This window comes from Microcaecilia unicolor, chromosome 8 (genome assembly GCF_901765095.1).
Source record: "Microcaecilia unicolor chromosome 8, aMicUni1.1, whole genome shotgun sequence".
Classification (NCBI taxonomy): Eukaryota; Metazoa; Chordata; class Amphibia; order Gymnophiona; family Siphonopidae; genus Microcaecilia; species Microcaecilia unicolor.
In genome coordinates, this window is record NC_044038.1 from 20633951 (window position 1) to 20660289 (window position 26339).

The following is a 26339-nucleotide window of genomic DNA, read 5'->3' on the forward strand; positions in this document are numbered from 1 at the left end:
TTCTACTAATGAATGCTAATTAGCAAAGAGTGATGAGAGAAGTTTTAGTAGGACACCTCCTGTCTCACTGTCTGAGATGGAAGTGTGAACAGAATGAGAGTCCTCTCAACAGGCGAGTGTCATGACTGAACAGGGGGAGAGTGGGGGGAGAGTGGAGATTCTCAGGCGTCTGAGAAGGCACAAGGAGAGACTATTGTCATGTACAGTACTATACACCAATCCTCCCCTCTTCTCCAGCAAACAGAAGAAGCCATAAACCTGCAAATACATTCTAACAAACACTGTAGGGAATAATTTTGAAACTTAAGTTCCTATTGATTACATCATCTTGTCTCAGTAAAATACCCTAATCTAGATTTCCAGCAGATATATGGTCAAAGACTCCAGGAAAAGACTATTCATGGGCCACTTTGTCTGCTGTGTTACCCTGCATCTTTTGTTCAGGACCAACACGACTATATGTAGCTGAGCAGGCTGGACAGACAAATTGGTTTTATCCCCCATGTTAATCCACAATGTAATACAGCATTTAAACTAGCCAAGGATTCACTCAAGCAGAAATCCTTACCTGAATAGCTAGGGTGCCACAAAGGTTACACTTATTGACCATGTCTTGGTACGTATTACAAATGTAGTTCTCCATCTCCATTATGCAGCGAGTACTCAAGGTGTATTCTCCATCTTTCTATCAAACAACATATTAGACCATTTCATTTACTAGATACGTTTGGGGGTAATTTTATAAAGAAACTTAAGGAGACATTTATAAAAAGGTCCCCTAACATATACACACAGAGGAGATGCTTCCCAGGGGCATTTATGCAAGCACACAAATGCTGACTCTTACTGGCACAGAGTTACTTCTGCACCAAAGCAGAAGTTTTCAGGGAGGCCAATTTATAAAAAGGCGCATAGGTGCATATGTTGCCTTTGTAAAATGGATTCAACATATTGTATCCCCCTAACTCTATAAACTCGCACGGGAAGTTATAAAATGGTGTCAGTTATGCACAAAATGCCAATTAGGAGCTAATTATTAAATTAACTAGTAATAGGCTTTAATTGGTCCTAATTAGCAACTGCTCACATAACTGCCCTTAGCACGCTAGAAAATGTGTGCACAAAATCCACAGTATGCAACTGGAAAGGGGGAGGGGTATATGACCAGGGAGGGGTATGGATGGGTTAGGGGCTTGCCTAGCACTTATGTGCATGGGTTCTAGGATCTAAAAGCAACTAAGCACTAATCCCCAGATTCTATATATCACGTGGACATCGAAGCATATTCCGTAACGATGCATTTAACAATTAAACTAATCAGCGGCTGATAATTGGATGTTAAGCCATTATCAACACTAATTGGCATTAATTAGAATTTACGTGCATTACCCGCTAAGCATATTCTGCAAATTGGTGCACGAAAATTCTAATGTGCACTACTGAAAAGGGGGTGTGGCTATAGGCGGGTCATGAGCATTGGGGAAAACAATGCGCAGGGTTATAGAATACATGTATTCTGTGCTTAACTTAAACGCCAAGTATTTACATAAATAGCCACACCTAGAGTTAGGTTCTGTCATGGCCGGTCAGCGTATTCTATATACCATAAGGAAATTTAGGCTTATTCTATAAAGTACGTCTACATTAGGGCATACTTTATTAAATGTGATTAGGCAAATTTCATTTCGGTGCCAAATTTTTAGGCATGATATATAGAATCTAACTTACTTCAGAAAGCCATTTGTCCTGCACAAAGTTCTGCAACACTTGTTCTGCTTCTTTTTTCTTCATTTTCTTGCTCTGAAGTTGGTCGGAAAGGTTCAAAATGCTTGTGGAAGCTGCAAACCCATTATCTGATTGTATAATAAGATCCATCTACAAAAATGAACAGAAGTTCTTGTGAGGTGTGTAACGGAGACAATGCCATATCCATCCATCAACAAAACTGGAAAAAATAACACTTCCCCGCCCCAGGGCTGCTGAGAGGGGAGGGGGTCAAAATTCCCGCAGGCCCAGTCTCTAAGGGGAGCCACCGGGGTGTGTCTCTCTCCTGCTCCTGTTGGGACCCGGGTGATTGTGTTAACACTATAACCCGGTCCCGGCACACAGCAGCAGGAGAGAGATTGATCCTGGCATCGCCCCCCCCCCCCCCCCCCCCCCCCCCGGAGGCTAGGGAGCAGCAGATGCACTGATGAAGGGGAGGGGGCGGTGGCAGCCTGAGCAAGTGAGTGAGGGGCTGCGGTAGCAGCTGCGCCCCGAGTGGAGGGCCAGCAGCAGCCCTGCCTCCCCCCCCCCCCCCCCCCCAAAAAAAAAAAAAAATCTATACATCTAGATCCCTCAACAGAGGAACTTCCTATACTGTTGCAACAAGAGCACCATTTCTGGCATTAATCATCCACAGATGTTCCCAAAATTAACTGGGAATGTGAAGTCTGATAATAATAATAATAATAATAATGCAGAATAACAAACTAGGACCTATTTCCCCTCTGTGATCATTAAGGAGTTATTTTGATTGCTTTTATATATGGTTCTTTTTAGGTCTACTCAAATACTGAAGTCAACAAGATAAAAGCAGATCACATTAAAAAAACCCACAGAAACGAGTGAATACAAAAGGAGAAGTGGTTTATTAAATAAACCACTTCTTTGTTTAGTCACTCGTTTCTATGAGTTTTATCTGATCTGCTTTTATCTTGTTGATTTCTCAGTGGGCAGATTAGCGCCTCTTGTTTTTGGCCCATATACTGAAGTGGCACTTTATATCACACACTCTAAGGAGGGCAGCTCAGTGTTCTGAAAATTAACTCTCATTAATATTTACTTATTTATTATGACATTTCTACCTCGCATTTTCCCAAGAAAGCTCAGGTTCAATGCAGCTTACGTAACAAATCAAGAACAAGCATTACAAGACAATATTAATACAAGAATACAACTATTAAAAAAATTAAAGCTGGTTTGCAAACTACCCTTTTCTTCCTTTTTTTTTGGGGGGGGGGGGGGGGGGGGGAGGGACCCAGTGCTTTTCCTCTTGCTCCTTTATACTTCCAACTCAATTGGAACCAGGGAATGAGGCCCATGAGCCTTCATTTGGCTTTTTCCTCCTATTCAGTATGCCACCCAATCTCGGCTAAGCTCCAGAAAGAATGGATCCTAAGGAGCTTAGCCGAGATTGGGTGGCAGAGCCGGTGGCGGGGATAGTGCTGGGCAGACTTATACGGTCTGTGCCAGAGCCGGTGGTGGGAGGCGGGGCTGGTGGTTGGAAGGTGGGGATAGTGCTGGGCAGACTTACACGGTCTGTGCCCTGAAAAGGACAGGTACAAATCAAGGTAAGGTATACACAAAAAGTAGCACATATGAGTTTATCTTGTTGGGCAGACTGGATGGACCATGCAGGTCTTTTTCTGCCGTCATTTACTATGTTACTCTTGACTTACTTAGTCCCATCATTGCAGGAACAACAACCCTGGTCCCTAAATCAAGACACGAGAAGGTAGACTTTCAGCAGAACCGTGGCCATATAATTTTACACAGACAATTCAGCTGTATAAAATTATATGTATATTTAGTGTGGTGAACACACAAGTGCAACCACTCAATACACTTCTACTATATAGTAACAGAGAAAGTGATGGCAGACTGCCCAACAGTCACATTCATTATCAATTCAAGATTAAATCAACAACGAACATAATATTATATACTTGATCATGGTCTATCTTTGGTGTTCTGGGACATAGACCATAGAAATCCGCCCGGCTCCGTCCTTATGTTCCGACTACTGGAGTTGCCGTCAAAGTCCACTCCAGCCTATCCAAATCCGTCTTGGCATTTGCGGGACAAAGACTGTAAAAGTGCGCCCGGCGCTATCCTCGTGTTCTATATTACTGGAGCTTCCGTTGCTCTCTCCAGCCCATCCTAAACCAGATTGCTATATGCGGGACTCAGACCGTGCAAGCCAGCCCAGGACCGGCATTAGTTTTTACAGCCAGAGTTGCCACCTAACCACCACTTGACATACAAACACATATGCAACCATTTAAATTGTTTTTTTAATACTATTCATTTTCTAATTAGAGATCCCTTGTGTTCATCCCACACCTTTTGGAATTTTGCCACAGTTTTTCTCTCCACCGCCTCCCTCGGGAGGGCATTCCAGGCATCAAGCAACCTCTCTGTGAAATTTAGCCACACGAAGTTAAACCTGCTATTTGGCCACTGGAATCTGAATGTACAAAATGATATGATTGAATTCCACACTCTCCATAGACCAACCATGTTTGTTGTAATGACATAGGCCAATTTTCATGATGACCGTCTCCCCTCCACCCCAAGGGGCTCCGAGTACTGCCTCCGCAGCATCCCCAGTTTCAGCCAACCTGAGGAGCAGTGGCGACTGTTGGTTTTCCCTTTTTGGTACTGTTGAAAGTTTCTCCTTGCTTCTATATAACAGGTATTCTCTCCTCCCCCCTCTTAAACTAAGAGGAATTCAGAATGTAAGGGGAATTCATTGTATGTGTAAGTTGATATAAAATACTTTATTAGATTACACTCAAAATTAATAAAAACATATCATTAAAACAACCCTTCCCCCCCCCTAAAAATATATATACTAACCCAAATCCATTTCCTAGAATAATTAAACGTATCTTTACACCACTACTGGCTGCATACGGCATTGTACAGTGGCAATATGTATTCAGGTACTGCTTCTTCCGAAAACGGGCTCCTGAAGCATGGGGAGGGGGGTGAACATCTCCAATTTCAAGTAATGTCACATATCACATCAAACAACAATACAAGACATTTTAAAAGGTACACAAACACATAAGAATATACTGGGTTACTGCAAGGTTCTTAATGGAGAGGGAGAGGGGAATGGGGGGGGGGGATATTATGTTAAAATATGTTGTATGCTATGTCCATTGAATATTTGTTTGGTGTTTTACTGTCTTGCATTGAAAATGGACATATCTACTTTGTTTGTACTGAAGAGGACAGTACAAATAAAAAAGTAGCACATATGAATTTATCGTGCAGGTCTTTTTCTGCTGTCAGCTACTATGTTACTATGAAGCATATTTTCAAAGCACTTAGCCTTCCAAAGTTCCATAGGTTTCTATGGAACTTTGGAAGGCTAAGTGCTTTGAAAATATACCTCATAGTTATGTTATGTTTGTTCCTTTTCTTATTCATTAATAAACATTTATTGTAATATATCTATATATATCTATATATATACTTGGTCAGACCAAAAGGTCCATCAAGCCACCCTCAATTAAATGAAACATAAAATTACTCCTGGGGTAATGAAATGTTTAAAAACAAACTGAAAATTCTGCACACTTTACTTGTAATTTTCTTGTGCAGAATTCCCCCATTATAAGGGCTGGCATGTCCCCCCCAGATACAAATGCCCCCCCCCCCCCCGAGACGTTTCCCATGTACCTTCCTGCAGACCTCCACCCCATTCCTATGACACACACACCCCTCATCCACCTTTTTCCAGCCCCCCTCAACAATCCATCCATCTTTTTTTCCAGCCCCCCCTCCCTGCACACACCTACCATTCACCTTTTTTTTCAGCCCCCACTCCATCTGTGTTTTTTTTTTTCCAGGTTCACCACTCCAGTACGGTAAGAGGAGGAGCTGCACAGCCACACGTCAGGCTGCTTCCTTCTCCCGACTGTTCCTTTCAGCCTCGTGGGCCTCCATACAGATGCGCAGCTTAAAGAAACTGCCAGGGACCAAGGCGGCAGAGAAGGAAGAAGTCCAATGTGTGGCTATGCAGCTCCTCTTCTTGCCGTACTGGAGTGGTGAACCTGGAAAAAAACACAGATGGAGTGGGGGCTGAAAAAAAAAAAAAGTGAATGGTAGTGTGTGCAGGGAGGGGGGCTGGAAAAAAGATGGATGGATTGTTGACGGGGGCTGGAAAAAGGTGGATGAGGGGTGTGTGTGTGTGTGTCTTAGGAATGGGGTGGAGGTCTGCAGGAAGGTACATGGGAAACTTCTATGGTGGTGGTGGGGGGTATTTTTATCTGGGGGGGAATGGCGTGCTGGAATGGCGAGTGTGCAAGGAGAGAGAGAGGCAGCCAGAAAGCAGACTACGCAGAACTCTACGCAGTCTGCAGAAGGGGGGAATTGCGTGTAAACTTTGCATTACACAGTACTGTAAAATTCCCCCAGGAGTATAAAATATAAATGAATGACCCCCCCTCCCCCCCCACAAATACTAACAGTCTATTAAAAAAAAAAAAAAAAAAAAACTTTCATACAGCTCAAAAAACCATTAATGTAACCGTTTTTGAACTGATACTCCAGAGGTTAGGCAGGAAAAAGGTTTGGAAAGGAGTACAAACCAACCTATCCTATTTTAATAGGCAGATATCTAAAACTAAGAGCATAAGAAAAACCAGACTCAGACCAAGGTCCATCAAGCCCAACATCCTGTCAGTACCCAACAAGTTCCATAAGACATCTCAAAGGAAAGGATGGTTAGATACACCCCTCTAGTCTCAGCCGCATGACTCCTATAGCTATTTATAAGTAAAACCACCAGGCTTAGGGTCCTGCAAAATTCAGTCTCGAAGGCTGCAACCCAGTCAGGTCTTTAGGCTTTCTACAATGCATATTCATGAAGTTTATTTACAAGCCACCTTGAACCCACTGTGAGCCATGCACATGTATTGTGGAAATCCCCAAAACCCAACCAGGTGGTCCTTAAGGACAGAAATTGGGGACCCCTGATTTAGACCATAAGAAAATGTGTAATGCACGAGGAGTGGGAGGGCTTGAATCTTGAAGTATGGTATTTGTTTACTCATCTATCCAGGAAGATAACAAAACTAGTCTCAGATAAGCAGCCACATCTTACAATCCAGCTTCTATGGCACGCAGTTGGGAAATAATTTTAGCAATATAGGATAGATGGGCTTTTTATCAACTACAATAAGTTTCTGGGATCACCTGCTTAAAGCCGAGAGACTTTCTGGAGCAAGAAAGATGCTGTAAAAGGAAAAGGCACATAACAGCTGATTTTCCATAAAAGGGCAACAACTTTTGCTCTCAGATTTTCCTCTTTTGTACTTACTGTTTTTCTAAACAATTCCAATTCATTTTCTGCATAATCTGATGCCATTTTGGTTATTTCTGTTTCTGCAAGATTCACCTGCAGAAATAAAAAAAATATGTTTCTAGTAAAACAAATTTTATAAACAGCAAGTCTTGGCAGTTATCAAGCTATCTTTGAGGGTCACACGTCGCCTCAGTGAAGGAAGCAGCATGTGTGCTGAGCTCCCAGGAGAGATCTCTGTAATTCATCCTTTGCTTATACAAAGGAACCGACTAAAATGTATAAAAAATACATGCAAAGACTGCTCCCATAACTCTATCCCAGTTACGTGGTCTGAATGTGTGGGGAAACTGGAGAGATCAAGTCGCAAGACTACCAAAAGCATGCTCAAAGGTACACCCCTTCCCTCTGGCCTGATCATAGTGATAAGAGATCAGTTGTTTGCTAAAATTCACACTAATTTTGACTTGCACTTAGAAACAGTAGTGGATAAAATTGCTGAGATAGTTTTCATGGTCAATGAGACAAGTCCTGAGTTGAATTAGTATTACGTGTGAGGGCAGTGGTGGACTCGGTACCTGCAGCCCAACAGAAACTGAAAATCTGGAGCAAGTAGTATCAAATAAGGCTGACAAGATGATTTAGAGAACAGAAACCAGTGCAATACCTGGGTGGGGGGAAAGTGTCATACCCTGAGCTGATCTAGGCCAAGGCCTAGAGTAGTGCCTATGCAATAGAATCGGTCATCATGCAGATAAATGCCACCTTAGTGAAAGGCAAGGCCTGAGTCCAGTTTGGCGCCAATAAGAATCAATATAATTTGGCAAGAGAATAGCAGTCATATAAATCTCTAGTACAGATACATGAGAAAAATTTGCCAGGGGGAATTGGAGAAGCAGAGTGCACCTTTTCATGTTATGCCGATGCCAGCCAATATTTAGTTCTGGTTGCAATTTCTATATCATGACTTAGGAAAATAGCAACTATGAAGATGAATGTTTCACCTGGATTGTTATACATTTCAGGTCCCCGGTAGACCTACCAAACAAACTAATGGCTTTTGTGCGGCATAACAGATGCACGGACAGTAGATGATCTAAAAACTCGCATTTTATTAAGCATCCAGGACTCGACATGAGCCGTGTTTCGGCCCACAAGAGGCCTTCCTCAGGAGTCACTTGAAATGGATGTGTATAGATGAAACTAGATAGGTTCAGGAATATTCAAAGGTTAATCCTTGTATTCTGTCTGCAGAAAATCCTCAAAAAATGCTTGGACTTAAATGAGTACAAACTAGCTGTTTATATATTCTGATATTTGTTCAACATTTGCTTATTTCCGATCTGAAGAAGGGTTACCTTTGAAAGCTATTCAAAAGATGTATTATGTTAGTGGAGGAGTAGCCTAGTGGTTAGTGCAGCGGACTTTGATCCTGGGGAACTGGGTTTGATTCCCACTGCAGCTCCTTGTGACTCTGGGCAAGTCACTTAACCCTCCATTGCCCCTGGTACAAAATAAGTACCTGAATATATGTAAACCGCTTTGAATGTAGTTGCAAAATACCACAGAAAGGCGGTATATCAAGTCCCATTTCCCTTTCTCAATAAAAAAGGTATCATTATATTTTATTTTCATTGTTTTGATTTATTTCTATTTATTACTTTTAAAAGTGGACTATCATAGCTACCACACCACTTTACTATCAGAAACATATGAAAAAAAAAAAAATGTTAAATTTCAAACACGTAACTTTTGCAGATTGCTTATGGACACATGACATTTAAAAAAAAAAAAATCACACTCTCTCAATATTTTGGATCTGGTACTTTAGTCACCTTTTACCACAGGGGGTCGCATATTTTTGTAAAATTTTTTTAAATTAAGATTTCTTTTTTAAAAATACATAGTTGAGGCACAGGGGGCTCTTCTCTTGTAGTTAAGTTCTGCTTTGGACACCTCTTGCCTACCGACTACCATAGAACATTCATTTTGTGTTGGGTTTTGATTCTCCACTGAGCATCCTGCATGGATTTCTAGTGGCTGCTACACTTACCAATGCATAGTACTGTCTCCCATCATCTTCTGACATTCCCTTCCTGATCTGCATAAACAGTGACTGCAAATGGACATTAATGACATTGACAAAGTCATCCAGTTTGTCATGAGCATAGTGCACTAGAATAAGAAGGAAAAAAAAAGGACTTATAACAGACATGTTCCCTTCAACCAACTTTAGTTGAAGGAAATCTATTCTTTGACTTGGTATATGCCTTTCCACGATTATTACTGTGTGTTACTGTAAACAAAAGAAATACATTCAAAACAATACCTCAAAATCAGTATCTAAAACATATAAACATATCTCCAAAAACTAAAATCACCATGGGCAAAAAGGAAAAATTTTTACCCCAATTATCCCAGCTGCTCCCAATGAAGTTCCTAAAAGAGGCAACCCCTCTGATGGTAACCCATTCCCAAATAGCAGGCCTCAATTTGTTGTTGGACCTTGATGGTGTCAGGGGAAAGAGGGCAGAATACCACACAGAATAACAGTGACCTGGGCATCAGCAGGCCAGGCCGGCCTCAAGTACCAGGTGCTCTGCCTGCCCCTGAATCCTCAGCAGGCTTCATCTTGCTGGGGGGGGGGGGGGGGGAGGAGGAGAGAGAGCAGTGGATAGGTCACACAGCAGTCTTGACCCAGACATATAAATTCATACTGTATTGTTGAGAGCTGTCTTGCAAAAAAAACTTTCACTGAAAGCAGTTATTGTAAAGACCATTGTGTGACAGCATGGCCTGTTGTTTATCAGTCACATCTGCCTGTGGTTTGAAGTCTCTTTCCATCTTGTAATTTCCTTCCTTCAACAAAAGCAGTCACACACCTACACAACACTACAATAGCGAGGTGGCTTCTAGAAAAAGACGCCCAAAGTGCACCACCAAGCACTGCTGAAAATCATTTCACATCAGCTGCCCAGGAACTAGAGTCTTCTTACCTCTCTGCAGCTCTGGCATTATTTGAAGGAGAAAGAGGAACATCTGAACTAATCTCAGTTCAAGTCTCAATGCATTTCTTAAGGCAGATTGTCTCTCCCCAAAGCATTCCCCAAATCTAAAAAGTAAAAACTAATGTTTTCACCATAGACTTAGCTCCACACTAGCTTTGGCTGAGCTATGGGTAGTCATTCTAAAGTTATAAGGAACAGGAAAACACACACACACAGAAACTATAATACACAAAGGCAATAGACTCAATTCTGTAGATGGCAAAAAACTAAACCCCACAACACACTAAGTGCTACTCTATAAACAACGTTCAAAGTTGGATGCCATTTATAGAATCCTACAAATGGCCCTGATCCATCCATGCCCCTCCCATAGCCACACCCCCTATTCATGTAGAAAAATCTACACACACATTACAGAATAGCAACTATAAAGATGTGTGTAAATTCCAATTATTGCCAATTAGCGCCAATCATTGTTAGCACCCAATTATTGGTGCTATTTGGCTCGTTCAGCAATTAAATTGTACTCACACATGTGCAATTTTGAGCACTATATATAGAATTAGGGGGAATAAGTAAGATCTGTCACACTTATCAAATTGAAGCTAAAAATAAAACTGATAACAAAAGTTGGGATTTTTCAGAAGTCTACAGAAATCATATTTAATCCTGAAAACAATCCCAGTAAGAAAATACTGATCAGTTCATGTCCAATGCACGAGTGTCATAGCAGACCACTTGAGTGCCCATTATTTATTAATAAATAAAAATACATAATGTGATACTTAGTTGATTACAAAATTGGTTCAATAAAGATAAGTGGATGCAGCTGGTATGTTTTCTTTCCCTGAATCCTGCTTGACCAGTCCACGTGAATAGGTTGTGTCTCTTTCTACCAGCAGATGGCGGTAGACATACTGAATTTTTCAAGCAATATCCCTGGTGTGTACGCTGGTGCATCCTCTAAATCTCCAGTATGCCTATGCCAACGTAGTAGGTCCATCTTGCTACCCACCGTACTAGTTCCTTATCAACCCCTGCAGCATTTAAATACAGTCACATTGAGAAAGATCACTTCTATCTTTTTTTTTTTTTGGGGGGGGGGGGGGGGCGGGGCTTTTACGACTATATATAAGAAAAAGAAAGAATCAGCAGAGTCAGAATGGACAGGCTAAGCCCAAACAATACTCCAGTGAACTGGGCTAACAGGATTCAAGCAATGAAAAGTAACAGGTACAAATAATCTCAATATAAATCTTGGGTGACAAGCTTACTGAAAAATAATACATTCAACCTGAAAAGAAAGCAGTTTATACCCAATATTTATTCCTACTGAATACAAACGTGGAGGAAAAGACTTCAGTTTTATCAGCGCCTTGCTTGCCACTGAATGGTTTTGTTGGCTACTGAATTATTGCCATCATTAGTCTAGAAAAACCTCCACCTCCCATTATTTTAATGGTTTAATATTTTTCAATCATTTTCTTTAAAGGAATTTGTCTGATCAATTCAATCTTTCAAAATACCTGCATAATAGCTTATTGAAAACAGCAGTGGTGACTTAGCTTTTGTCGGCAACATTTATTAAACCATTAAAAGAAAAGAAAATAAAGGGAGGTGGAGGTTTTTCTAGATTAATGATGGCAAAAATTCAGTAGCCAACAAAACTGTTGAGTGACAGACAAGGCGCTGATAAAACTGAAGCCTTTTCCTCCACGTTTCAGTTAAAGTACTCAGTAGGAATAAGAATCGGGTATAAATAAGTTTGCTATTTAGGTTGAACAAGTATAAATTATTTCATCTTCCTTTTCATCCTGCTAGATCAGTCCACACAAACTGGATATACAAAAGAAGATACCTTGGTGGACAAAAGTATACATGGCCTCTTGATCACTGCTCTGTCAAAGGCTGCATCGCCTCTGTCCAGAGCATCAATCTTGTAATGCTTCACAAAGGAATGCAGCACAGAGCAAGCTGCTGCCTTACAGATGTCTTCTGATTAAACCACTCTGGCCTGAAGGAACTACCTTTCTGCAATGTAAGCAGCTTCAATGCCCGCCTTAATCCACTGCACAATGAAGGACTTGGAAGCCACTTGTCCTCTTCAAGGTTCCTGAAACGGCAGAAAGAGTCGAGCTGAGAGACGAAAGGGGCTGGTCAAGCTACTACATTATATTCTTGGTCCTGTCAGAGCCCAAACATTGGAGGAAGAGACTGAGATCTCTGTTTAGAGTCTGCATGTTGTGTCTTGCTTGTTTGTTTGATTGCTTTTCTTTTATTATTGCGGAGTTTCTTTATCTCATTTTAGCTTTGTAAACCGCTTTGACATACTACAAATAAGGCGGTCAAGCAAGACTGAAAAACAATAAATGATCAAATAGAAGAGCAGGACCATACAGACATCCAACTTGATGAGCTTTCAAGAACAGTCTGAACTGCTATGTTCTGAAAGGGTGGGGGTGGGGGGATAGGGATACTGTCTGTTTTATATGAAATACAGAAATCACTTTAGGAAGGAAAGACGGACCGTGCATAATGAAACTACTACTACTTAACATTTCTAAAGCCCTACTAGGGTTACGCAGCGCTGTACAATTTAACATAAAAGGACAGTCCCTGCTCAAAGAGCTTACAATCTAAAGGACAAGTGAATAGTCAGTTCGATAGGGGCGGTCAAATTGGGGCAGTCTGGATATCCTGAAGGTAAGAGTTAGGTGCCGAAGGCAGCATTGAAGAGGTGGGCTTTAAGCAAAGACTTGAAGATGGGCAGGGAGGGGGGCTTGACGTAAGGGCTCAGAAAGGTTGTTCCAGGCACAGGGTGAGGCGAGGCAGAATGGGCAGAGCCTGGAGTTGGCACTAGTGGAGAAGGTTATTGAGAGGAGGGATTTGTCCTGTGAATGGAGGTTTCGGGTGGGAACATAAGGGGAGATGAGGGTAGAGAGGTAGTGAGGGGCAGCAGACTGAGTACATTTGTAGGTAAGAAGGAGAAGCTTGAACTGAATGCGGTATCGGATTGGAAGCCAGTGAAGTGACCTGAGAAGAAGGGTGATATGAGTATATCGGTTCATCCTCCAAGAACAAAAGACATGGGTTTCTGCACAATAGAGCTTGGAGCTCCGAGACCTGCCTGGCCGAATACCCAGTAGGAATGGCACCTTCAAAGTCAGATCTTTCAACGAGGCCCAGCAAGAACATTTAGGACCAAAATTAACATTCTACTGAGGCAGAACAGGACATACAGGGGGGGGGGGGGGGGGGTGTCTTAATAATTTGCTTTCAAGAAATGGGAGATAAAAGGATCTTTGGACTTCACTCCTGAAATAACAGACCTGCTGCGTCTACCATCTGCTAAAGGTAGAAAAATATTGGAGCTTTCCAGGCTGCATCAACTTTTCCGGTGATGTCACTGGAAAAATTCAGTATCTTTACCTCCATCTGCTTGTAGGAAAAGGACACGACCCATTCACGTGGACTGGACTTATCATTAGTATTATGCTAGCACTGTATTATATCTCTGGTTTTGAATTCCAGTGCTGTTAAATGTGTATATTTTTGATATTGTTTCATGGTAGTACTATCATTAGGTTTCAATTTACTGTTTTCAAGTTTACCTCATTTATTGTATTTATGTTTATTCTTGGTCATTTTGCTATTACGATGTTACAAAATTGTACGTTTTATATTAAACAGTACCTGCTATATGACGCCTTGGGTGAATCTCTTGGTGGTTAATAAATCCCAATAAATAAAATAAAAATAAATATATGTGCAAACAGCAGCAGGCACATGTGTATATTTACCCCTGCTCCAGAGCAATTAAACACATGTATATATGCACGCAAACCCTAAACTCTGCCCCTGAAACCACAAACAAGTTTGGAAAAAAGCTCTACCAAGACAGTAAAAAACACAAGTCTATTGCACGGCTTCATTGTCATTATCCCAAACCATGTGCGATTATAGGAAAGGTCTATTTTTAGACATGTTTGATAATCCATTTACAAATATGAAAAACACAGCTGCCTTCTGACAAGTAATCTTTTCCAGATAATGAAAACAAACATTGGACAAAAAGAGTCTGGTTTTAAAGTGAGTCAAGGGGATAGGCTCAGAAAATGGCCACTAGTCCTTTCCTCCACTTAAACACCACACAAATCGGGTGCTACTTTGCAAACATTTAATTGGTACAATGGGACATGAAAAATAAAGGCAAAAACAGAGATCTGGGACTTGATGGCCATTATTTCAGCAGCTGCTTAATTCTGAAGTACTTGACTTCTGAAAAGAAACAAAAACACTTTTAGAAAAAGAAATATCCCAATGGTTCTCATGGCTTGCTGCAACTAAGGCTGCTCTCTTGCTTACTGTACATTTGAAGTTTGGCACAAATGGGAATTATTGCTACAGTTTTTATACAGTCAGAAAAACCACCATACAACAGAGAACTTTCACAGAGCATACCAATGATGTCAAATCCTGATAAAGTTCACAGCAAGTTCGCATTAAGTGTGTTTCGTGGTATGAGAACCTTCTTACTATGAATGTCTACTCCATAAAGAAGAGAGAGCAGAGTGTGGTAGAAATCCACTGGGTAACAGTTATCATTAGGCACCCCAAGATCATCAACTTCCAAAGTGATTTCTTAAAGTCTTTCCCCCTGATATTCAAAAAAATACGAAAGTGCAAAACCCCTAAGAGAAAAACTACACTGGCTATCACGTTCAACGTCTGCACTCTAGTTCATAAAATCATTCACGGGGATGCCCCGGCCTATATGTCAGACCTTGTCGATCTACCACCTAGGAATGCTAAAAAGATCAGCCTGCACATTCCTTAATCTTCATTTCCCCAGCTGTAGAGGACTAAAATACAGACTAACACATGTGTCCAGCTTTTCCTACATGAGCACGCAGTTGTGGAATGCACTGCCACTTAACTTTAAAACAATTTACGAACGAATTAACTTTCATAAATCTCTGAAGACCTCTCTCTTCAACAAGGCATACCACAATGATCAATAACTGAAATTGTAACACATCACCACTCTACCTCATAATCTGAATGTTTTCTTACTATATCTGATTGCTTAATTCAATTATGTCATCCATGTTCTCTATGTAACACCAATTGTATATTTTACTCTGGAATGGCGAATGCCATGACGGAACATTGTAAGCCACATTGAGCCTGCACAGCTTTTCCTACATGAGCACGCAGTTGTGGAATGCACTGCCACTTAACTTTAAAACAATTTACGAACGAATTAACTTTCATAAATCTCTGAAGACCTCTCTCTTCAACAAGGCATACCACAATGATCAATAACTGAAATTGTAACACATCACCACTCTACCTCATAATCTGAATGTTTTCTTACTATATCTGATTGCTTAATTCAATTATGTCATCCATGTTCTTTATGTAACACCAATTGTATATTTTACTCTGGAATGGCGAATGCCATGACGGAACATTGTAAGCCACATTGAGCCTGCAAATAGGTGGGAAAATGTGGGATACAAATGCAACAAATAAATAAATAAATTTAACCATCCAGGATTGGCAACTGGCCCGTTAAACGCCCCATAACCAACCATCTGCAAATTTTGCTGGCCATGTCCCGCTGAAAAATTTGCAGTTAGCGGCTAGTCAGCTATATCTCGTGATATAACCGGCTATCTGCCGATTTTCAGCATATGTTTGGTGGCCAATGGACATGTATATTTGGCCGGCTCAAACTTAACCAGCCAGCGCTGAATATCAACTTGGTCAGTTAAGTTTGAAACGGCCAAAAATAAATCGGATGTTCAATGCCGGTCACCGGAAATGCCCCGGCATTAGATATCCGGGCTCAGTGCCGACCGTGGCTGTTAGCCGTGCTGACTCTCGTGGTCGGAACATCATGACCTGTGTGTTTTAGTTCTCTTTTCAGAATAAATGTTTTAATGCTGAAACTCTTTGGCATGTACAAGGCCTTGGTTCGGTTCTGAATACCGGTGGAGCATGGATTACAGCTCCTAAATAGGGGGTTTCAACCCAGTCCTCGGGGCACACCCAGCCAGTTGGGGTTTTCAGGCTATCCCCATTTGAATTCAACGAGGATAGCCTGAAAACCCCAACTGGCTGGGTGTGCCCCGAGGACTGGGTTGAAAACCTCTGCCCTAAAGGCTATACATACTGGCCTCACTCAGGGTACCTTCTGGAAGCTGCTGAAAACTCACCTTTTCAAGCAAGCCTACACATATGACTTGACTTAAATTAGAAATCCATCTAAGATACCTGGATCTGACTACTTGACAGAACTTAAAATAGGTTTTTTATCCTTTTGAATTCATCCCTCTTCGAACCATTATTATACATTCTTCCTTATTCACAACACATTACCCCTACTTACACCCTCTTCCTGTTCCCTACCTCTACCACCTTCCTCCCTTATCCTTTTTTGTCCAGCTCTTTATATACTATGTTTAGATGTTTTATCTTGTAAATTTGTTATATTATTATGTAAGCCGCACTGAGCCTGCTGAAAAGTGGGAAAGCGCGGGTTATAAATGTTACAATACAATACATACGTATTGAGTTCTGAAGGGAAATGTCAGTGTAACCATATTTGGGCTACAGGAAGGGAGTAAAAAAATGAAGAAAAATCCCCATAATAAGCTGTTACACATGACTTACCTACCAGACTTATTGTGGTAAGCACTAGTACTGAACTCTACCCTTAAAACTAATCATCAAATCCACGTTTTCTAAAGAACCGGTTTTGAGTCACACAACGAAACAGTCTTGAAATTCACAACTGAAGCCACTGAACGTTTTGGTCCTTTGTTTTTACAACTTATGAACAGAGATTTGCATATACTTTGAATATGACTAACAGTCTAATATTAACCAACGTCAACACTTTTCCTGTAGCCTATTTAAATACACTTTTGTTGTTGAAGAGTGTCTCGTATGTAACTTTTCATATGTAACTTTACAGTTCTGAGAACTGCTAAAAGGATGTACTTGTTTAGATGTATTATTTGTCTTTATGAAGAGCTTCACCCAAAGAACTATACAGCTAGTGTAGCTGAACACAGACAGCTTACATTGTAGTAAGAGTATAACTCAGTCTGCTGCCCCTCACTACCTTTCTACCCTCATCTCCCCTTACGTTCCCGCCCGAAACCTCCGTTCACAGGACAAATCCCTCCTCTCTGTACCCTTCTCCACCACCGCCAACTCCAGGCTCCGCTCATTCTGCCTCGCCTCACCCTATGCTTGGAACAACCTTCCTGAGCCCCTACGCCAAGCCCCCTCCCTGCCCATCTTCAAGTCACTGCTTAAAACCCACCTCTTCATTGCTGCGTTCGGCACCTAACTCTTACCGTTCAGTAAATCCAGACTGCCCCAATTTGACCGTTCACTTGTCTTCTAGATTGTAAGCTCTTTGAGCAGGGACTGTCCCTCTATGTAAATTGTACAGCGCTGCGTAACCCTAGTAGCGCTTTAGAAATGTTAAGTAGTAGTAGTAGTAGTGTAATAAAAGTAATTGCCTTTCAAACTGAACAGCGAGGTGGTTTAAATAACATAAGAGTTGCCATACTGGGTCAGAACAAAAGTTCATCTAGCCCAGCATCCTGTTTCCTCCAGGTCACAACTATCTGGCAGGATCCCCCAAACTATCAAGATTCCACACTACTTACCCTGAGGGATAAGAACTGGTTTTCCCCAGGTCCACCTTAACAACGGTCTCTAGACTTTATCTCCAGGAATTGGTTCAAACATTTTTTTAAACCCAGCTTTACTAACTGCTTATACTACCTTCTCCGGCAACACATTCCAGAGTTTAACTATGTGTTGAGTGAAAAAGTATTAAGTACATAAGTATTACCACACTGGGACAGACCAAAGGTCCATCAAGCCCAGCATCCTGTTTCCAACAGTGGCCAATCCAGGTCACAAATACCTGGCTAGATCACAAAAAAGTTCAATACATGTTATGCTGCTTATCCCAGAAATAAGCAGTGGATCTTCCCCAAGTCATTTTAATAATAGTCTGTGGACTTTTCCTTTATCGGTCCAAACCTTTTTTAAACCCTGCTAAGCTAGCTGCCTCTACCACATTCTCTGGCAACAAATTCCAGAATTTAATTACACATTGAGAAATTTTTCTCCAATTCGTTTTCAATTTGTAGTATTTTTGGAAAGAGTAAACAAATTATTCATGTCTACCCATTCCATTCCACTCATTATTTTACAGACCTCTATCGTATCTCCCCTCAGCCGTCTTTTCTCCAAGCTGAAGAGCCCTAGTCGCTTCAGCCTTTCCTCCTTTCCTTTGATTGATTAGATTTAAATGTAGTTTTAAATGTACTATTTAGTAACTTCATGGTATGTCCCCTGTACTTTTTAAAAAGTAAACAACTGATTCACATTTGCCAGTTCCACTCCACTCAGGATTTCATAGACCTCTATCATATCTCCCCTCAGCCATCTCTTCTTCAAATTGTAGTATCCAACTTCCTTAGCATTTCCTCATATTAGAATTGTTCCAGCCCCTTATATTGTACAGTAAATCAAGAACTAAAATATATACAAAATAAAAACACCAATCTAACTCATACAGCAATATCAATATGATAAAACCAGATAAATATGCTGAAGGTAACAATTCTTTTAAAATCTTACCTACCTCAACCCAGACATTATACATAATACTAAAGCCAATGCCTTCTTCCTCACCAAGAGGCTCCTTAAAGCAGTGCTTCTCAACCCTTTCCTGAAGGCACTCCACAAAGTGGACATGAGAAAGATCCGGGGAGGGAAGGGGGCACCAAAAGGTTTTAGGCTTACACATGTCATTTTAAATACTAATTCTGATTCTACAAAGATATATTTTTTTAACTCACTTTATTTTGGCTTATTAAAAGTTGCAAAAACCTATAAATGAGACTCCTGAGTAACACTTAAAAATAATGAATATTTTAAGATGCAGACTTTTGTATTGCCCAAATTTTATTATACCAATGTTACTAACTGGAAATAGAAAATATTCTTTTTTATGATCCTCTGGAACATTTCAGGTGGAATGCACTAGATCCAGCTTTTGCTTGCCTCCCCGGCATCTCCACCCTCTCATTTCTTCATGTTTTCCTGAATAACACAAGGCCTGCAACACATTCTCCAAACCCCATCCCTCATCTACATGTCCTTACCAAGGTGCAGCCACCAAAAGAAAAACCAGCACTTTAGGTGGAATCTCACTAGCAACTCCAACAAGAATACTGACTCCTCTTTGCTGCTGGTGGAGACAAGGATGGTTAATAACTATGGCAGAAAAATTGAACTTGCTCACCTGAACGATGTGGCACTGTCAAAATATGGGCAGAAAGACCCGTGAAGCTCTGCTGGGTAGCGTGTCTCTCATATTGACATAAATGCGTGTCAGTGTAGCGTGGCATGGCACACACGACCCAGTGGAGCTTCGTGGGACCTTTTCTCTACCTGCCCCCCGAAGGTGCTGCATCCTTTGGGTAAACCAATTCAATTTTTCTATCTCTGTTGTGGGACTGCAAAAATGGACTGCTGGAGCCTATTGTTGGAGACCAATGGCTTAGGGGTTAATACAACAGGAACACAATCAACAATCTGTATTACATTTTTAAAGCAGGTTTTTGTTATCGCTACATTAATTTTCACCTTAGATGTAAAAGCAATAAGGTGCATAACACAAAACTAGACAATGACACAGTTTGTCCCCACCCCACCCCATGGGTTCTGTCTCCATCCCCACAGGTTCTACCTATGTTCCCATACTGTCCCCACGGGCCCTGTCTGTCCCCATCCCATCTCCATGGGCTCTATCCTCATCTGTAGAAGCCTTGAACACTTATGATTTTATATCTTTTTTTATTAAGTATAAAAAGGAACAATATGCTGTGCAACTGTTACAAATCACAAATAAAAAATAACAACAAGCAATTATATTAAAAAAAAACCCTACCCTTCTAACCCCAACAATAGCCGACTTCTACTACTCCAAGGAATACTAATCTACCCTATTAAAATGTCCAGGGGTGCAAAATACAACCTGCTCTGTATGCCCTAGCTGGGGATAAATATATGCCTTATGAAGCACTGTTATGACTTCTTAATCTATGGATGAGTAAGTTATCAACAATCTCAGAATTCAGTCTAGCTCTCCTGTCTTCCACAGTCCTTCCTGCAATGGAAGATGTCTTCTTAGAAGATGTGCTGGTAGCAGAAATGTACAGGACCCAATGTAAATTTTGCTAGTTGAGGCCAGCATGTTTGCTTGCTTTTCCAAAAAATCAAAATATCATTGTCTGCATCACTCAGAAATAACAGTGCAGTTCATTAACAGGCTTCAAAGTAGAAAATGACACAGGGACAAAGTATGTCCTGTCCCCATGGGCTCTGTTCCCATCCCTGTGTCATTTTTCTAACGCAAAACAATTAAAACTATGTGCTAAATCCAAAGTAAAGTAAAACGACAGTGATCTAAAATGGAAGTAAACTCAATTTTGAACTTTCATTTTATGTTTAAACGATTTTTATTGATTCTGCAGCAGAAATAAACAGCACCCTGCTGGGCTTTGCATACAACATGTATCATCCTTGATTAACTATACAACCATTTGCTAACTAATATGCAGCATTTTTGAATTTTATATAACAACCAGAAGAAACCCCGTTATAAATTCCTTGAACTTTCATTTTAATGTCAACGATTAAAGGTGGAAGTTTCTAATCATGGAATCAAAAACTTCTTGTCCAGCACCAAATGATCTAAGGCTCCTGGGCAAGGGAGATTGTCCAGAGGGCCTTGAATACACAGCCCACACACCAGCATCCTCAACATCATAAATTTTGGACGTGAAGAATAAATACTACTCAAGTAAACATCCTCCCAGCACCCAAATAACTCACCTCCACCCAGACCCTCTAGAGTGGGCAGGCAGGTGGATAGGTGGGGAGAGGTAGCTGGGTGGAGAAATAGACTGGGGTGAGTCAGTGAAGAGGTTGAGTAGATAGGTGTGGGAGTAGGTTAGTGAGTAAAAAAGCAGATTAGGTGGGTGAATGGGTGGCTAAGTAGATGAATGCAGGTTAGTTGAATTGGTGGGTGGAACTGAGAAAGTGAGTAGGTTAGGAAGGCAGGTTGGTTGTTGGAAATGCAGGGGGTCCTAGGTCTGAAGCATATCAAGAGAACACAAATACAGGTTTTTAAGCACCGAGTCCTCCTTTGTTCTTCCTGTGCACAATAATCTTGCTTTAATGAAGTATAATACAATTACATTTTAAAGTATGTCTTGGTCTTTCAATGGCAAAAAAATGAAAGGAAAGGAATGCATTTACTGATACATAGTTAATATGCAATACGAACCTTTATGAACTTCACAACAGTGTCTGTGTAATGCTCTCACTGCTGAACCTTCCAAAATTCCATGAGACATCAATACCTGCAAAAATCGTCTATGACTGTCTGTCATCTGTGTGCCCATTTTCTTAATATTTTCTTTTAAAGGCTGGAAAAAAAGACAAAAGAATTCATACTAAATAAGCAAAAATTTAAAACACCCTTAAATTTACCTCGTTCACCTGTAAAAGTTGGGGAAAGGGGCTTCAGCAAGTGTAGAAGGGTAGAAAGAATCATATCAACTATTATATATTTATTTTTATTTCTTATATACCACCTGCAAGCCCAAAAGCTATCACAGAAGTGCATATTCAGATATGGTATATATAATATTTGCAGGGTTCACCTGGTGACTCACTGAAAGGTCAGCTGAGGATGCTACAAAGGGGAGTTCTGGTCTTAAAGGTGTAAATTTATGAAAGATTTTTCATATGTTACGTGCATGTTTAAGTGAATAAAAGTGATTTTATAAAATTACCTCAGAGTTTATGCATGGAAAAATATGAACTATGAGACGGTAGTGCTTACAGGAGGTTCATTCAGGTGTGGGTTTAGGGCAGTCATAATTTACACATATAACATTGTAGCTTTGATATTGATGGTCATATATATATTTTTTAGATTTATTGTATTTAATTATTGGGACGGTGTTATTTCTGCATTGTATACATCTCCCACACATAGTTTTGACATTTTTGTATAATGGTAGATTAAAGGTGTGGACATTTACACCTGCTTAGCAACAGGCGTAAATAGACAGACACATGATGGCAGATAAGGGACAAATGGCCTATCTTCAGTGGTGCAGTGACTAAGAAGGAAGGGAAGATAAGATGTTGGAGGACGAGTTCTTCACAGTGCTGGCTGGCGGCAAGATGCTGCCCCCTTGAAGTGCCGCCAGAGGCCGGCTCCTCACTTGGCCTCATTATAAAGCTTCCCTTGTCGGGTGCATAAGGAGAGGGATGATCAGCAGGAAAAAAAGAGAGGATGGTACCCTTGTATAAGTCTTTGGTGAGTACTGTGTGTAATTCTGGAGAACACACCTACAGAAAGATATAAACAGGATGGAATTGGTCCAGAAGGAGACTACAAAACTGGTCAGCAGTCTCTGTCATAAAACATATAGGGACAGGCTTATGAACCTCAACATGTATACACAAGAAGAGAGACAGGAGAAAGGGGATATGATAGAGACGTTTAAATACCTTAGAAGAATTAATGTACAGGAGTTAAGCCTTTATCAAATTAAGGAAAACTCTGGAATGAGAGGGCATAGGATGAAGTTAAGAGAATATAGGCTTAGGAGGATCTAAGGAAATACTCTTTCACGGAAAGGGTGGTGGATGCATGGAATGGCCTCCCGGTGGAGGTCGTACAGACAAGGACTGTGTCAGAATTTAAGAAAGCGTGAGATAGACACATGGGATCTCTTAGGAAAAAGGAGGAGTTAGTGGTTACTGAGGATGGGCCATTTGGCCCGTCATGTGTTTACGTCTATTGCAGCAGGTGTAAATGTCCACACCTTCAATCTACCAATATGCAAAAATGTCCAGACTATGTGTGGGAGATATATACAATGCAGAAATAACACCGTCCTCTCCCCTCCCCCACCAACAAAAATGTATATGACCATCATCATCAAAGTTACAATGCCAATTCAGCCAAATGCATAGCTTATGGTTTGCCCAGTATATGTTTCATCATTGGTCATACAACACATAACAATGAAGTGAAATAGAACTTACCTTAGTGAGACAAAGGGGTGAGGAAGAGATGCTAGACCGGGAAGGGGGGGGGGGGGGGGATTGCATGGGCTTGGATCTGAGAGAGGGAAAGACCGTGGGAGGGGGTGTCAGTGCTTCCTCCGCTTTGCCTCTTAACCAGATAAAAAGCAATTTAGGTCAAAAGCATAGGAGCCAACGCCGGGTCTGAGCACCCCCATTACTGAACAAACTCATTTTTCCAACAAGAGGGAATTTCTGTTGGGTTTAGCACCTCCCATAATTTTGGAAAATTTGGCTCCTATGGTCAAAAGTACAGAAGAAGAAATTATTTACTACTTAACGCTGGAGGAATAAGGAGCGGCCTTTTCAAATATACCAAGCCACAGGCATTCGGGAACCGGCTTCCCCTCCGCATAATCTGCCATCTCTCCCTCTAATCTTCCAGTCTCCTCCTTGTCCGCGCGGTACGGCAACGGCACGTGCCCCTCAACCCCCCTCCCATCAAACTCATACCTGACTCTGAGGTCGCCCACTAGTAATCCGACAGCTTTTCCTTCTCCGGGGACCCGCGTGACCGACCCTATAGTACACTACACATCAGCTTCTACATCCAGTATCTTGCCGGAAACAGGAAGTTGCGTCAGAGGGGACTCGGAAAGCGCAGCAGGACTTCTGAAACGCGAGACGGTTGAGGGTTGACCAAGGAGGTTTAATAGACAGGAGTGGAAGTGAGCCTATCTGGTCCACTGTAAGCCAATTTGGTTAATCTCTGTTTCCACTCCCCCTCGCAGCCGTCATTGCCATTCACTCAAAACAAAGCACACTATGAGCTGCTGCAAGGAGGTTTAATAGACAGGAGTGGAAGTGAGCCTATCTGGTCCACTGTAAGCCAATTTGGTTAATCTCTGTTTCCACTCCCCCTCGCAGCCGTCATTGCCATTCACTCAAAACAAAGCACACTATGAGCTGCTGCTGCAAGGAGGTTTAATAGACAGGAGTGGAAGTCCACTGTAAGCAAAGAAGCCAATTTGGTCATCTCTGTTTCCACTCCCCCTCCCAGCCGTCATTGCCATTCACTCAAAACAAAGCACACTATGAGCTGCTGCAAGGAGGTTTAATAGACAGGAGTGGAAGTGAGCCTATCTGGTCCACTGTAAGCCAATTTGGTTAATCTCTGTTTCCACTCCCCCTCGCAGCCGTCATTGCCATTCACTCAAAACAAAGCACACTATGAGCTGCTGCTGCAAGGAGGTTTAATAGACAGGAGTGGAAGTCCACTGTAAGCAAAGAAGCCAATTTGGTCATCTCTGTTTCCACTCCCCCTCCCTGCCGTCATTGCCATTCAGTCAAAACAAAGCAAGCAAACCTATGAGCCTCTGCAAGGAGGTTTAATAGACAAGAGTGGAAGTGAGCCTATCTATTCCACTGTAAGCAAGGAAGCCAATTTGGTTAATCTCTGTTTCCACTCCCCCCCCCCCCCCCACGCAGCCGTCATTGGCATACACTCAAAACAAAGCAAGCAAATCTATGCAGTCTAAAGCTGTTTCAGTTGGATAGGCAGTGCTCTAAAAGGTGGAGGATAAAGGATTTTAAAAAAATAATTTTTTTTTATATTTATATCACACATTATCCCAAGCAGTCAGGTTCAATGTGGCTTACATTTGAAAATACAGTGAGACAGAATAATAGAATTCAGTTATATCATGGGAACAAATAGATGGATATGTCTGAAACATTTAACAAAGCTGAGATTAGCATATATTTAGCATTCATGTTCCATATATATTACCAATTGTATATATATTCTGAAACGACATAAGCCATGACGGAAAATTGTAAGCCACATTGAGCCTGCAAATAGGTGGGAAAATGTGGGATACAAATGCAACACATAAATAAATAAATAAATTCCCAACTGGGCATTTCAAAGTTTGTCCTTTAATGATACCACATGTTCAAAAATCATAGCCATAAGTATAGGCAGTTATTCAAAGATTACCATATGCACACACCAGAACAGGCATCTAACACACTGCAAAAGTAAACAACAACTTCTACAGAGTACATCCAAAATTTAATTTTTATTTCCTTATTTCCATCTTCCAAAATTCCAGACAGCAGATGTATAGATCAGCAGAACCCAAAGCACTCCAAAAAAACTAAAGTCAGAAACAACACAGTTTATACCTAATTGTCCAACCACCCTTAGGATTCACCTTTGGGTTAAAAAGCAAACCATGTGTATGTAAGGTCTGGATAAACAAATTAAAACAATCAAAGTTTAAAGCAAATGCCCATATGTAATACATGGTAACAATAATGAAACAATGATGGATTTTTCACATAGCAGGCAACCTGAGCCAACAGATTTATTTTCCACTGAACATAATTAACTTTGTAGGAACTCGGTGGCTAATAGTATGCTGAACTTGACAATGTTGTCACATTTAGACTGACTCTGGACTTCTGCATGAAGTTAGCACTGCCCTCATTATTCAATATCTATAATAGTAAAAGTGGCCTTGGCATGCAAGAAAAAGTACAAGGGTCGCCTCTTGAACTCTTGTGCATTTTTATAATATACTTCTATAATTCAAATAACTGATGGATGACTGCTGATTAACATATGTTATATCTATAATAAAGCAATCTGTTCTCTCAATTAGAGTAACATTTACTTTTAACGGAGGAAAAGACTTCAGAAGCTCAACCTGCTTTGTTACTTATAGTCTTGAGCATTCCATGGTTGATGCCGAATTATCCATTAATCAAGAAAGTTCCTTGTTTTTTAAGGATATTTGGCCGGCCACTTTAACTTCATTAGTTTTTGTTAAAAAATATTTAAAGGCTGCACTCCTTAAGGTAAGCTACTTCTCAATGAAGAATCCTTAAATCTATAAACTCTACCCTAGGTCTCTCAACTCTTACAGTTATATATGTATTTTCAGAGCATCGAGAAAGGCAGTGGATATTGCTCGTAAAGAAGCAATAAGCGAAACAGAAGCTTGCTGTAGAGCGTCCCCAGCCAGATTTAAGCTCAGATAAGTGTAGCTATGATCTATATACTTGACAGTAAGAGACTGTAACAACTTTCGGGAGGTTTTTTGACT

General features: G+C 41.0%; 1 protein-coding gene across 2 annotated transcripts in view; it reads right to left on the reverse strand.

Moving 5' to 3' along the window:
- NSMCE1 (NSE1 homolog, SMC5-SMC6 complex component) overlaps nucleotides 1–23881 on the reverse strand; it is a 32715-nt gene extending 8834 nt beyond the window's left edge. Inside the window, exons 1-6 of one of the 2 annotated variants that reach the window (XM_030212936.1) lie at nucleotides 23743–23881; nucleotides 21473–21614; nucleotides 9129–9250; nucleotides 7094–7171; nucleotides 1729–1875; nucleotides 569–685 (exon numbers count right to left, since the gene is read on the reverse strand). In XM_030212936.1, the coding sequence (XP_030068796.1) occupies nucleotides 569–685; nucleotides 1729–1875; nucleotides 7094–7171; nucleotides 9129–9250; nucleotides 21473–21590 (582 nt within the window). In that variant the 5' untranslated portion in view covers nucleotides 21591–21614; nucleotides 23743–23881. The remainder of the gene's footprint in view (nucleotides 1–568; nucleotides 686–1728; nucleotides 1876–7093; nucleotides 7172–9128; nucleotides 9251–21472; nucleotides 21615–23742) is intronic. The other variant, XM_030212937.1, reaches the window with a different exon arrangement.
- Nucleotides 23882–26339: the final 2458 nt, after the last annotated feature.